The 15,080-nt window shown below is 44.2% G+C and overlaps 1 protein-coding gene across 1 annotated transcript; it reads left to right on the forward strand.

The window, feature by feature from the left end:
• Positions 1-455: 455 nt before the first annotated feature.
• Positions 456-9,107, forward strand: LOC132657542 (trophoblast Kunitz domain protein 1-like). The gene is made up of 5 exons (XM_060396845.1): positions 456-549; positions 2,595-2,678; positions 3,744-3,815; positions 7,585-7,683; positions 8,887-9,107. The coding sequence occupies exons 1-5, from the start codon at positions 456-458 to the stop codon at positions 9,105-9,107; spliced, it is 570 nt and encodes a 189-aa protein (XP_060252828.1).
• The last annotated feature ends 5,973 nt before the right edge of the window (positions 9,108-15,080 follow it).

Consider the following 15,080-nt stretch of genomic DNA (forward strand, 5'->3'; position numbering starts at 1 on the left):
GAGGGGGTCAGGACACTGAGGTCCAGGTGAGACGACACCTGCAGGAGGCTGGAATGGAGGACCTGGTTACCACACCGCTGGTTACTGATCTGCCCTCGGATCTGCCCTCATCCACCTACTTATCGTTCATCACATGCCAGGCACTGCTCTAGGGGCTGGGATGCTCCCTGACTATCCATATAGGACACACTCCATCTCTCTGATCACAATCTGTGTTTCCACAAGACCCACAGGCATCATCAAGTGATAAGTGCTCTTACTGGCCTTTTGAGCCCTGCAGACAGATGCAGGAGGCATGGTTAGGTAGGGAGATTATGCAATAAACAGGACTGACTCAACTCCTCCCCTTGCCCACTCCCCTCCTTATCACCTGATCTCACCACTCAGCCAGAATATTAAAAGCTCAGTGTGTCCATCCTCAGCATCCTCAGGAGCCCTCCTGCAAGGTCACCAAGATGAGACAGCTCTGCCTCTCCACAGCCCTTCTCTTCCTCCTGGTTATCCTGGTGGACAGCACCCCGCTGAATATATACCATATCCAGGATGAAGGTAGGTCCAGCCTCACCTCTCCTCTACAGCTTCTGGGAAAATGATAGAAGTCCATGGAAGGGGGCGGGGCAGGTGTGGAGTGGATATTGCCAAGCATTTCTAGATATCTCCTGTCATGTTGGTCAGGATTACTGTCTGTTTCTTTGGTTTTGGCAGCATTGGTCTTCCTCCCATGAAAGGATATTCTCTAGTTCCGTGGTCTGCTCTCTGGTTGTGGTGTGTGGGCTTCTTGTAGGAGTGGCTTCTCTGGTTGCAGAGCAAGGGCTCTAGGAATTTGGGCTCGTAAGTTTCAGTTTACCTTCTTAGTCGCCACCAGGCATGTGGAATCTTCCTGACCAGGGACAGAACCCATGTCCCCTGCCTTAGCATGTGCATTCTTATCTACTGGACCATCAGGGAGGACTTAAAGTGCAAAGATTTGACTCCACTGATATGTTGACTATCATGAGGATATATATTACAATTTTATTATATTTTATTACATATATATACATATCTCCCAAGCTGGAATCCTGGAATGGGATCCCTTTGCCTTCTCCAGAAGGTTTTCCCAGCACAAGGATTGAAGCCCGGTCTCCAGCAATGCAGGTGGTTTCTTTACCAGCTGAGCCACCAGGAAAGCCCTGCATAGTAGTAGAAAGCTTCAAATTTGTACCATCTCTTAGTTAAATGGCCTAGGTCTCCTAAAACTGTTGCAGTTTCCTGCTGTTAGATGTTATGAGATGAGACAAGGCAACTCAAGGGAACCTCAAGATGTGGTTGGTGTCCAAGAAATCACAAGCATGCCTTTACTGTTTACAGTTTTCAACAACTGTCACTCCAGCACCTCTGAGGAGAAGGGAGGGAACCGAGAGTGAGATCAATCACAGTGACTGATAATCCAACCAACATGCCTGCTTAGTGAACCCTAGGGAGAAAGACATATGAACAGGGCTCAGAGAGCTTGTGGGTTGGTGAATACAGGAAGCTGATGTGAGGGTGCTGTGCTCGCTAGGGCACAGAGGCTGGGCACAGCTCCCTCCTTCTTTGCCGGCACATCTCTTCCATTTTTCTGCCTTGAGTTCTATTTTGGGGATTTAAACAATGGTTTTCCGAAGTTCAGCCACTGGTTCTATTGAGTTGTTGAATTTGAAGAAGGGGTCATGGACCCACAATCCCCTTTTTAATTATTTGGTCGCAAGCATGATTGACTTGGGACCTGATGGCTGGCATCTGAACTGAGTTTTCAGCCCTCAACCTGCAGAATCGGCAGTAGCTCCATCAATTCCCATCACATGTAAATGGACTTGTTGCACACCCAGTGGCTGTTTGGGGAACTGAATGCTGTTGGCAGAGACACCACGTATTTGGTGTCAGGGGAAAACCCAGAATCACTGTGCCCTGTGATTTGGGGCTCAGGTGATGCTCCAAAAATGGGGAGTAATGAATGTTCACATTGCAGCCAGAAACTGTTCTCAGCTGTCTGTATTTTCAGAGTTCCTGGGAGAATCAGGGAGTGTATCAAATGGGTTGTAACATGCTAGTATCTTGTCCTGGCCCTGCCACACACATGCCTGGGGCAGGTCATCTGCAATTTTCTTCTCAAACAGGGGATGTATGTTACATGGGTTTTGAACCGATTACCATTCGTATGTATAAGGAGGTGAATCAAATTTCATGCTGAATTTTGTGCATTTTCCACCAATATGTGTTAATCTGAAAAAATCTGAAAAAATTTACTTTGCTACTTACTTTGGGTAAGAAGGAACATTTGCATGTCAAATAATGAGTGTTCTTCTATCATGAAAACTAATCAGAAAGACCTGCAATGAATGTGCTGCAGGGAATGTAAGAAGTAGCCCTCTGTAGGCTGACCAATGGACCAAGGCTGAGACAATTAGGAAAGTGTCCAGGCCCTCTCCCATGTCCCCTTTTGACTATTCCTCATTATGCTTATTTGTCTTCTCCCTCATCCACTGTTGACTACTATTTGATTGGCATATTTGATCCTTACTTGCTTCATGCCCCAGTTTGCTGAAACTGTTGGAATTTCCTGTCTTTCATAGGTCTGGAGACAAGCCATAGAAGGGGACCTGAGAAACGTTCAGTAATAGATGTGGTTTCAGGTATCATTAACGGTGTGGCTACAGGTATGAACTTTCTGCTACTCTCGGGAGGGAAGGGGACACTGAGATTGAGATTAGGCAACACTGAATAATGATTCAATCAAAATGCCTGCTTAGTGAAACCTCAGTAAGAATCCATAAATATGGGCATTCAGGGACCATTCTGGGTGGTAATACACAGCGGTGATGTGAGGGTTGTGTGTTGTCGAGGATGTGGAGTCTCCCCACACTTCCACTTTGCCTTGCAAATCTCACTGATTTTGCTGTGCCTAGATTTACCCTTATGATAACATGACATCCCGATGTAAGTGCTCTTCATGAGTATGGTCATCATTTTACTGAGTTGTTGAAAATGGAACTTCCCAGTTTTAGACACTTGGTCAAATCAGGAGTGACTCGGGATAACGTTGCTGGCATCTGAACTGAGGACAGTTCTGAGCCCTCCACTTGCACTATCTCTACTAACTCCCTGGATTTGCTGTCAGAATTAAATGGCCCTGTGGGGCACCCAGCAGGTATTTGGAGGAATTGCATGTTGTTTCTTGACACATCACAGATTTGGTGTCAGAGAAAGCCAGACTCACCCTCCCTGTGCTTTGGAAGCTCGGGTGAATCCTGGGGACAGGGGACTAATGAAAGTAGGAGGTTGCACCCCGAAGTTCTCAGCATTTACCCATATGTTCAGAGTTCCTGGCCGAAGAGGATAGTGTATCAAGTGGGTTTTGACAGGGAATATCTATTTTGGACCCTATCAGCCTCTTGCTGTGTGTCCTCAGGCTAGTCATCTCTAGTCTTCATCTGAACAGTAAAGAAGTGCTAACGGAGTTCTTTGAACATTTACCAGTCATAAAACTAAACAGCTTATTCTCTTTCATGGCCAAGTTTGGTCATTTTCCACCAGGATAGAGACATGAGAAGATTCTCTATCTGCTTCCTTGGGCTCATGGGACCAAGGCTGGTACAATATTAGCAAATTCTTCAGGCCTTTTTCTTTGTCCACTTTTACCTATGATTTTATTTTCCATATTTGAAACTTGTCCTGGTTCATGGTTCAATATTTCTGAAAATTTGAAATCTGTTCTTTCATAGGTACCAAGATTATCGAGAAGGGAGCTGGAATACTGACAGGATTGGCTGAAATAATCACTAAAGCCATTAAAGGTTTGAACTTTCTGCACCTGTTGGGAGAGAGGAGGGCACTCACTGAGACTGAGATCAGCACCACTGGCTAACAATTCAATACTTACGCCTGTTGAGTGAACCCTCAGCACAAATCCATCAATATTGGCTGAGAGAGTTTAGGAAGGGGGAACAAATGGTCCTGAGGTGAGGGTGCTCTGCTCAGGAGGTCGTGGACACTCTGCCTACTCCACTCCTCCCGTGCCCTAAAGATCTCCTCCATTGCACTGTTTCTGAGTTTTCTCCTAGATATTAATGTGAAAACAGTGGTTGAGTTTTCCTGAGTTTGGTTGCTTGTTCCACTGAGTGTTTGACCATGGAGGTGGAGTCATGGAATTTTCGAGTTTTAGTCACTTGGTCAGAAGCATGATAACTTGAGAACACATGGCTGGCCTCTGAAGTCAGGGCATTCTGGATACCTCAACCATTGGCCCTGACTCCACAGATATGGTATCAGAAGTCAGTGGACAGTGGGCGGCCCACTGGGTGTTGGGAATTGGATGGTTGAGGGAAAAACCATGTATTTAGTGCCAGGAAAACCCCAGATTCACCCTCTCCTGTGATTTGAGGCCTCAGGTGAGGCTCGCGGAGAGGTGAGTAGTGAAACTAAGACCCTGGACCTGGAAAGTCTCTCCAGTTCTTTGTATTGTTGAGTTCCTAGCCATCAGTAGTGCATCATTTGGGTTGTAACATGACAGTATATTGTCCTGACCTGGCCACCCGCAGGCTTGTGTCCTGCGGCAAGTCATCTGCAGTTTCCTCCTCTGAACAGCGGAAACATGTACATGAGTTCCTAGGACAGATGATGAATTATGAATAGAAAGACTTTATTCATGACCAGATTTCTCCATTTTTTACCACAATGTTTTTTCTGAAAATAATTCTCTACCTACTTGCTTTGGCTGAGTAAAACTGTTTCTTTATCAAATAATATTTATCCCTGTATTATTTACAGTAATCAAAAGATGTGGAACCACAGAGCAGGGAAAGCAAGAAACGCAGCTCTTGTGGGGTAGCCTGTGGGAACAAGGCGGATACAATATAACGGAAGTCTCCAGGCCCTTTCCCTTGTTGTCTTTTGACTGTTATTATCTTATCCATGTTTGATCTTTTCCTGTTTCATGCACCAGGCCTCCTGAAACTCTTGAAATTTATTCTCTTTCATAGGTCAGGTGATGATTTCCAGAATTCAATTTGATAACCATACACTAGAGGAATTGCCAACACTCCAGCTTGAATACTCAACACTCAGTGAGGAGAATAATGGTTTGTAGTTTCTGCACCTTGGGGAAGAGGGAAGGGCACTGAGGTTCTGATCAATGACCAGCACTTCAATCAATTAGCCTAATTCTTGAAACCCCAGCAGTGCATAAACATTTCATTGTGAAAATTGTGCATGTTTCGCCAAGATGTGTTCATCTAAAACAATGTCTTTAACTATTTACTTTAGGTGGGAGAGAATATTTGGACATCAAATAATGAGTATTCCTCTTTCATGAAAAATAAATAGAAATACCTGGGATGAATGCTCTAGAGTGAATGTAAGAAAGAGCCCCACGTAGGATGACTCCTGATACCAAAGCTGAGACATTGTTAGGAAAGTCTCCAGGCCCTTTCCCATGTCCCCTTTTGACTATTGTTTATTATCCATATTTATACCCTCTCTTGTTCACAGTAGACTACCATTTACTGTGCATATTTCATCCTTAGTTGGTTCATGCCCCAGGCTTGCTGAAACTGTTGGAATTTCCTGTCTTTCATAGGTCTGAAGACAAGCCACAGAAGGGGACTTGAGAAGCGTTCAGTAACAGATGTGGTTACAAGTATCATCAACGGTGTGGCTACAGGTATGAACTTTCTGCAACTCTGGGGAGAGGAAAGAGCATTGAGAATGAGAACAGGCACCATCGGCCAATGATTCAATCCCAATGCCTATTTGATGAAACCTCAATAAGAATCCATAAATATGTGATTCAGAGAGTGTTTGGGTTTGTAGCACATGGCGGTGATGTAAGGGTCCCATGCTTTCTAGGGAATGTAGGCTCTTCACACTTCACTTCCACCTTGCCCCGCACTTCTCACTCATCTCTCTGTGCCTAGATTCATCCTTCATGAATATAAGACACCACTATGTGAGTGGTCCTCCTTAGAATGGTCATCTGATTTACTGAGTTCTTGAACATGGAGTGGGGTAATGGAACTTCCCAGTTTTAGACACTTTGTCAAATCAGGAGTGACTCGGGATAACATGGCTGGCATCTGAACTGAGGACAGTTCTGAGCCCTCCACCTGCACAATCTATACTAACTCCCTGGATTTGCTGTCAGAATTAAATGGCCCTGTGGGGCACCCAGCAGGTATTTGGAGGAATTGCAGGTTGTTTCTTGACGCATCACAGATTTGGTGTCAGGGAAACCCAGACTCACCCTCCCTGTGCTTTGGAAGCTCAGGTGAGTCCTGGGGACAGGGGACTAATGAAAGTAGGGCACTGCACCCCGACGTTCTCAGCATTTTTCGATATTTTCAGAGTTCCTGGCCGAATAGGATAGTATATCAAGTAGGTTTTGACAGGGAATATCTATTTTGGACCCTATCAGCCTCTTGCTATGTGTCCTCAGGCTAGTCATCTCTAGTTCTCATCTGAACAGTAAAGATGTGCTAAAGGAGTTCTTTGAATGTTTACCAGTCATAAAACTAAACAGCTTATTCTCTTTCATGGCCAAGTTTGGTCATTTTCCATAAGGATCGATCCCTGAAAAGATTTCACTATCTGCGTCCTTGGGCTCATGGGACCAAGGCTGGTACAATATTAGCAAATTCTTCAGGCCTTTTTCTTTGTCCATTTTTGCCTATGATTTTATTTTCCATGTTTGAAACTTGTCCTGGTTCATGGTTCAGTATTTCTGAAAATTTGAAATCTGTTCTTTCATAGGTACCAAGATTATTGAGAAGGGAGCCGGAATACTGACAGGATTGGCTGAAATAATCACTAAAGCCATTAAAGGTTTGAACTTTCTGCACCTGTTGGGAGAGAGGAGGGCACTCACTGAGACTGAGATCAGTACCACTGGCTGACAATTCAATAGTTATGCCTGTTGAGTGAACCCTCAGCACAAATCCATCAATATTGGCTGAGAGAGCTTAGGAAGGGGGAACAAATGGTCCTGAGGTGAGGGTGCTCTGCTCAGGAGGGTGTGGACACTCCACCTAACTCCACCCTTACCGTACCCTAAAAATTTCTCATCCATTTCACTGTTTCTGAGTTTTCTCTTAGACACTAGTTTGAAAACAGTGATTAAGAGGATACATGCTTGTGTCCTGGGGAAAGTCATCTTCAGTTTCCTCATGTGAGCAGGGGAAACATGTTACATGAGTTCTTCGAATAGAGGACGAGTTATGAACAGAAAGACTATTCACGTGTCATGACTAGATATGTGTTACTCTGTAAGAAGTTCTCTGCCTAATTGCTCTGGCCCAGCAAAAATATTTCTCTATCAAATAATATTTACTCCTGTATTATTACAAGAAATCAAAAGACGCTGAATCACGGAGGAAGGCAATGGCAGGGGACCAAGCAACAGCATTTGTGAAGGAGGATGTGGGATGAAAGCAGAGAATACTGCAGAAGTCTCCGGGCCCTTTCCCTGTTCCCTGTTGTCTTTTGACTGTTATTATCATATCCATGATTGACCCTTTTCCTGTTCCATGAAGCAGGCCTCCTGAAACTCTTGAAATTTACTCTGTTTCATAGGTCAAGTGATGATTTCCGGAATACAGTTTGATAACCATACACTAGAGGAATACCAAACACTCAAGATTGAATACTCAACACTCAATGAGGAGAATAAAGGTTTGTAGTTTCTGCGCCTCGGGGAAGAAGGACAGGCACTGAGATTCAGATCAATGACCAAACACCAATGCTCCAATCAATAAGCCTGTTTCTTGAAACCTCAACAGTGCATAAATATTTGGGTTCAGGGAGCTTTCTAGGTGGTGAATATGATTGTGAGGGTGCTGTGCTCACAAGGGAATGGAATCTCCACAGACACACATCCCTTTGCCTTACACGTCTCCTCCATTTCACTCTTTGTGAATGTTTCATGTATATTCATCTAAGAACAGCAAGTAAGTATTTTCCTCAGTTTGGTCAGAAGTAACCATCAGTTATTGAAGATGGAGGTGAGGTCATGGACTTCCCCATTTTAGCCATTTGGTCACAAGCCAAAGTAAGTAGGGACCACGTGTCTGGCACTAAACTGAGGACAGTCTTAAGCGCTTAACCTGTGGGGTCTGCACAGACTGCATGGATTTCATATCAGACAGCAATTAAATAGGGGACGCCCACTGGGTGTAGGGGAATTGGTTGATGGTAAAGACATCACAGATTTGTGTTAGGAGAAACCCAGGCATACTCTGGCCCGTGACTGGGAGCTATCGCTACCTTGGGTACAAGCAAGTGATGAACGTAGGACACTGACTCCAGATACTCTTACAAGTGTGCTGTATTTTCCGAATTCCTGGTAGAATCAGGTATTGTATCAGATGGGTTGTGACATCATAGCAATTTGTCCTGACTCTACCACCCACATGCTGTGTTCCTGGGAAAGTTATCTGCAGTTTCTTCATCTGAAGAGGGGAAATGAGTTACATGCATTCTTTGAACAGGTTACCAGTCATGAATACAAAGAATTTATGCCCTGCTGCCTTAGTGTCTATAGCACTGGAGAGTTTAGTTTCCTGACAGGGATTGAACATATGACTCCAGTACTGGAAGCCAGATTCTTAACCACTGGACGGCCTTGGATGCCTTATAGATGTTTTAAGGCTATTCAGGCACTATACCAAATCTCCTTAGAGAACTTCATGAGGACATATACGTTTTTACACCATGTCACCCCTGGCAACATTCATGATTCTGTTCCAGAAAGGAGGTTCTCAAATGGTCTTTTCAATCTGGTATTCCTCCACACCCTTAACATTCTCTATGGCAAACAAACTGGGGATTCTAGTTGTTGTCCTTGTATGGAGCTTGATGAGCATCCTCATAACTGAGCCACTGCCCCTCTCATTCCAGCAGCTTCTAAGCCTGCCCTTTGCCTGGAGCCTAAAGTAACAGGTGACTGCAATGCCACAACGACCAGGTACTTCTACAACACCCAGACTGGCCTCTGTGAGCATTTTGTGTACGGTGGCTGTGAAGGGAATGGAAACAACTTCGAAAATTTAGAGGACTGCATGAAGACCTGCTCTCAAGAGGCAGGGTCTCTGTGGTAAGACAGGGGCCAGGGCACAGGGGGAAGGGCTGGGGAAAGGGGTGGAGCTCCGGGGGCCACACACCATCCACCCTGCAGGATGTCCTCCTCCTTGCTGCTGCCAGGAGGAAAGGCTGCAGTGTCCTGTAAAACCCACACTGAGCAAGTTCTCCATTGAGAGGATGGCAGAAGATCAACCCCTGATGCCTCTTTGTGATCATCTCAACCTAAATATATGCTCCTCTTTCTCAGTTGGGAACACTGATTCAGCCACCCTCCAGGGTGGGACTGCACTGCTTCTGAGTGCCCTACATAGTCTTGGAAATCTCACTTCCTTCTTGTTCATGATTTGGGAATGTGGTTCCATATTTTTTTAAAAATATGGGATCTATTGAGCTGATCATTGTCCAGGTCTGGGTCTACACTGATGGCACTCAACAACTTCCTTTCTTTTTGCAGAGGACATGTGAAGAGTGGATTTGGAAACTCTCAGGTCCGAGGAGGAGCCCTGCAGGGCTGGGCTGTGGCTGCGTCTGAACCCCTTCAGTCTCCTCACAGTCCTTCTCTCCCCGACCATCCTTAGAAGAGCCTACCTTTTCCTTTCCTCCATTGGTCAACATGTCTAATTCTGTCTCATCCAGCTGGTTCTCAACACCATGAGAGCATGTTTTCCCTTTACCCCTAGCTCTTCATCCAGTTCCTAACACCAATGAGACAGTTTATACTTATTTGAGGAAAGAAGGAAGGAATGTAGGAGCACATTGCTCATGACCAGAGTAACTGTAGAGCCTGCGGTGTAACACAGGATTTTTGTTTTCATCCCCATCCTCAAGGCATCTTCACCTTCATCCCGGTTCCCACCATCACTGCTCTCCTTGTGGGTGGCCAAGGAGGAATTTCCAGCATTCAGATCTCAACATCAGTAATGAGAGCAGAGTTTGGTTTAAAAAAGCCCCTTTTCCACACAATGATGTTGCAATTTTCATTTCTGTAGCACCAAAGACTATGGTTTATATTTCAGTAAATGTATATTTACAATTAAACTGACTGGAGTCTGTTGTTTATAATTACAAACCTTAACAAATAGTGTCCATGGAAATGGTGGTCTTGCTAACTGTTCTGCAGACAGTGGACACCTCCCATTCCCTTTTCCAGAGACTATGCTCTATTGGGTATAGGAAACAAACCCATTATACCATCATCGACTCCTTAATATCATCCACAGGTTACAGAGAACCCTGAGAGATACACACATCAACTTGAAAACTTTTCCTTGTTACTTTTAATCTCAGTCAAACTGGGGGGCAGGTTGTCCTCCTGACTCTCAGAAGGAGAATGGGTATGAGACTCAGTTGTTCACTTATCTAAGAAATCTCATTCCCTGAGGTCACATGTGGGGAGGAGGGTTCATACTTCAGGTAAAGAAAGGTCAACTACTGTTTAGTATCCCTGGCTCTGTGTTAGCATTTTGCCTACATTTTTCCATTAATCATGCTAAGAATCCATCAATGGAGGAAATGGAAGAGGCGTAGAGACGGCACTTAGCTGCTGTATTCAGTGCCTAACATAGCAGGTTCAACTCTTCCAAGCAAAGGGACTTGGATGATGCTTTCCTGCTCTGCTTCTGGGAAGATTTAGAATGAAGGCAACTTTGGAAACAGACCGTATCTGTTTCACCACAGACTAATAAAGTTTGTCATGGAGACCTCCGCAAGTAGTAGTATTAGCATTTGAATCAATGGGAACACACAGGGTGTGTTGGTGCTGTTTTTCACATCTTTCCAGTCTTGGGCAAATTCTCAACATCTCTGAGCTTTGCTTTCTTTAGTATAAATAATGATAAGACTCGTACTTTTCAGTGTTTCCAGCCAGAGACCACTGAAATATTCCGCTTTGTCTTCTTGCTTTTCTTTTGCTTTGGAATAGTTTTGTTTGTGGCCTTCTGTACAGTACTACGGACCTCCGAACATAAGTCTTCAGGCATGCTGTTTACAAGTTCTAATCCCTTGACTCTATTTGTTACATCCACTACATATTCACAGTGGATTGGATTGAAGTCATACTTGGCTGGCCTAGTAGTTTTCCCTCTTTTTTAGTTTAAGCCTAAGTTTTGTTATAAGACTCTGATGATCTGAGCCACAGTCAGTTTCAGGCCTTGCTTTTACTGACTCTACACAGTTTCTCCATCTTCAGCTACAAAGAACGGAACCGATTTGATTTCAGCGTTGACCATTTGGTGATGTCCATGTGTAAAATCGTCTCTTGTGTTGTTGAGAAAGGGTATTGGCTATGACCATGCATTCTCTTGGCAGAATTCAGCTAGTTGCCTTGTTTCATTTTGTTCTCCAAGGTCAAACTTGCCTGTTACTCCAAGTATCTCTTGACTTCCTACTTTTGAATTCCAATCTCCAGTGATGAATAGAACATTTTTTATTGTTGTTGTTAGTTATCAGAGTTCTTGTATGTCTTCATAGAACGGATCAACTTCAGTTTCTTCAGCATCAGTGGTAGGGGGATAGACTTGAATTACTGTGATGTTGAATGGCTTGCCTTGGAAACGACCCAAGAACAGCTGTCATTTTTGAAGTTGCACTCAAGTCCTGAATTTCAGACTCTTTTGTTGACTATGAGGGCTACTCCCTCCAAAGTTAACTGCAGGCAGAGCAAGATGCAGTACTTCCTTGAGTTTGCTTGTGGGGTCAAGACTGCTTTTACCACGCTGGTACAATGTTAGTCAAGACTCAATGTTCTTCCTCTTGCTCCCCTATCAGACTATATTTTATTTTCCTATAATGATATCAATGACAGTTACATGCATAATTATAGACAAGGCTCATCATCATAGAGACTCACAGGAATTTTACTTTATCCACTCTCTTCAATGATGGGGCACTTAGTATGAGTATTAAATAGGAGAGTCGTTTACTTAGAAATACTTATCAAAATTTATCCTTTTGGTTCTGAGAGCATAGTTTCTTGAGTAGGGAAACAGCTGTAAACAAAATGTGGTAAATGATAATAATATATCCTTCTAGGAGGGAGACAGACAATAAAAATGGGAAAATCCTATGCCAGGTCTTGATGAGAGTCCTGAAGAAAGGGACTGATGGGGATTCAGAAGGTGGTAGAGGGTCAGGGAAACCCTCTGTGATAAAGAGGCATTGAGCAGAGTCTGTCAAAAAATGTGCGTAGTGTGTTTGAGAGGCAGACAGGACTAGGGGGACTGGAGCTGAGTGGATTAAGGGGGAGTGAAGCGGAAGGGGACCAGACAGAGAGGCTATGGGGACAGATCACAGAGAGCCTTTTAGAACCTTAAGAATCAGGATCTGACTCTCAGAAAACCAGAGTCACTAAGGGATTGGTCATGGGGATCATAGGCTAGGATTCACTTTGAAACAGGATCCTGCAGCTGCAGCTGAAGAATGGCCTCTAAGGGGCGAAGGGCAGAAACAGAGGGCCCTGGGCAGGCTGCTGCAGGAGTCCAGTGAGCCATGATGGAGTGTGTACCCATATTGTTCCCTGAGTCGATCTCAGTTCACTAGAAAAACATGAATAATGTACTCTGTTGAGGTTTCGGAGGAGACTTCATCACAATCATGATTCATTAAATCTTTAGCCATTTGTGATGGACTCACTCTTCAAACCCTCTCCTTTCCTTGAGGTGTGGGGGCAGGGAAAAGTAGAAGGTAGGAATTAGAACTCCTTTCTTAAATAATTAAAAATTACTTCCTTCTTGGTGGCCATTGTGATCCTGAGAGCACTGTGGTTGCTCATTTCTAGGAAGGTTTAGGTCCTGTCCAGGTACCCAGTGTACAGGTCTGGGGCTTCAGAGATTCAATCAGCAAGTTCCTCTCCTTTTGCAGAGGCCATGGGAACTGGGCTCCTCTGAGAGGCTGAAGTCCAAGGAGCACCCAGTCAGGGCTGAGCTCTGGCTGCTTGTGATAATATTCGGCCTTTCCATCTTGCTTCTCAACCCTACATCCTCAGCAGAAATCTGCCTCTTTTCTCTCTCCCATAATAGTACATGCTTTACTCCTGTCTCATCCAGTTGGCTCTAAGCACCATGAGAATACAACTTCCCTTTATCCCTAGAACCATGCACAGTTCCAGGCACATAGGACACAGTCCACAAATACAGAAGGATGGAAACAGTGCAGGAGAAAAGCTCCTCGTGAAGCAGTGAAAGTAGAGCCTGGGATGTGAACTCATGATTCTTGCTGCAATCTTCTTTGTCTCTACATCCCAACCTTCATCCTCCACCCAGCAGCACTTTCAGAGCCTTGGAAACCTGGCTGCCTGGATGCTGCCAGAAAGGCTGGGACCACCTTATATTCTTGTAAATATGATTGACATTCAGGAAGTCATGTCCAAAATCTTTGATGCATCATCTGTGTTAATATCAAATAGATTTGCATGGGTGGTGTTTGTATGCTTGTGTATTAGTGACGTTGACTAAGAGGAGACACTTGACTAACAGGCAAGTGTCTTCCTCCTGATTTTCAGCAGTTTGTCTTTCCAGCAAGTTACTTTTCTGTAGTTCAGTATCTCCATCTGTAGTTCGGTATCTGTAGTTCTGTAGTTCGGTATCTCCACCTATAGTTTGGTATCTCCATCTCTAAAAAAGAAGAATAATACTCAGGTGATAAGACTGTTAAATAAGCTATCTTTTTTTCAATACTTACTGTGAGCCCACATGACAGGTTACAAGTTTAAATGCCCTCCAGGACATGGGAATAATATAAATGGAAGCATGGGGACCATAAAGAATGGTGGTGATTATGGAAACTGGAGGGAATGCTCCCCTCCTGAGAGTAGAACCACTCTCTTTAGTTTACTATATGGGTTTCAAAGTGTGGTCCTTTGAGCAGCACCCTCAGCACCTGGGGAACCTTGTTGATGTAGCTACTCAGGTCCCAACCTGTGCTTCTGAATCAAAACTGTGAGGATGAAGATCTCAAATCTGTGTTTGACTAAATGGCTAAGGGATTCTGATGCTTATGCAAGTTTTAGACCCTTGACCCTTGTTAAATTACAAGACTGTGATGCCAGTTTGTTAACTTTTTCCAGCATTCATATAATTTTTTATATGAAAATTTCCATTGTGAAATTGTATAAATATTTAAAATGGTAAAATATACTCTGTGGGCTCACCATACATATATTCTAGCCAGTTTTGAAACCTCTGGTTTATGCTCTTCTTTTTAATCCTGATAATAATCTCTAAGAAACATACTATGTGGTCCAAAAATTGAGGTGCTGTTTCATCATGGAGTGAGAAAATGGTCACCTATTACTTGAATATGAATGTACCTCTCAGAGGGCACAGAATCTCGAATATCTAAATATCTTCTGTCTGCCCCGAGATCATTCCATCCATTTGAAGATGCAGCCTTAGATAGCATGGAATCCTAGATTGTCATTTTTCAGAAGGAAATACTGAGAAAAAAAGAAACAGAGATATGATCTGGGGTCCCAGAGGGTTAGATCACTTGTCTTCATCCAGAAGTCAGCTATAGCTTTGTTCCTGTCCTATAATTTCTGTAAAGAGGCCTGCAGGGGCCAGGACTGTTTCTAACTAGAGACTACATTTCCGTGAGCAGGGAGCAGGGAGGGGGAGGGAGAACTAGCCCATCAGGGGGCTCGTGGATCTTGATGTCTCTAACTTGGACCAGAGTGAGGGGGGAACATGAGCGGGGGACACTGGGAGAAAAACACAGACAGAAGGGGGTGCAGAAAAGAGGAGTTTTTTATATTAAGGGGAGTCTCTTCTACTCCTTGGTCTCAGATGCAGAGACTGAGGCAGGAAGAGGAGAAGCACCAGAGGGCCTCCTGAACTAGAATCCTCGTTGTACCGTCTGCAGGTTTGTGTCCTGGGCACGTGGCTTCACCTCTGAGCCTCTGCTTTCTCCTTGACACAATGGGGTGAGAATCCTAGATATTGTAGGATGGACATGACGCTAAATGAAATCATCCATGTGACGTGTCTCAGGAGAGA

Source organism: Ovis aries, chromosome 13 (genome assembly GCF_016772045.2).
Source record: "Ovis aries strain OAR_USU_Benz2616 breed Rambouillet chromosome 13, ARS-UI_Ramb_v3.0, whole genome shotgun sequence".
NCBI lineage: Eukaryota > Metazoa > Chordata > Mammalia > Artiodactyla > Bovidae > Ovis > Ovis aries.

Coding starts and splice junctions, on each gene's coding strand:
- LOC132657542 (XM_060396845.1), top strand. CDS start 456: ATGAGACAGCTCTGCCTCTCCACAGCCCTTCTCTTCCTCCTGGTTATC. Junction 2,679..3,743: donor CATTAACGGTGTGGCTACAG/GTATGAACTTTC, acceptor GTTCTTTCATAG/GTACCAAGATTATCGAGAAG. Junction 3,816..7,584: donor AATCACTAAAGCCATTAAAG/GTTTGAACTTTC, acceptor TCTGTTTCATAG/GTCAAGTGATGATTTCCGGA.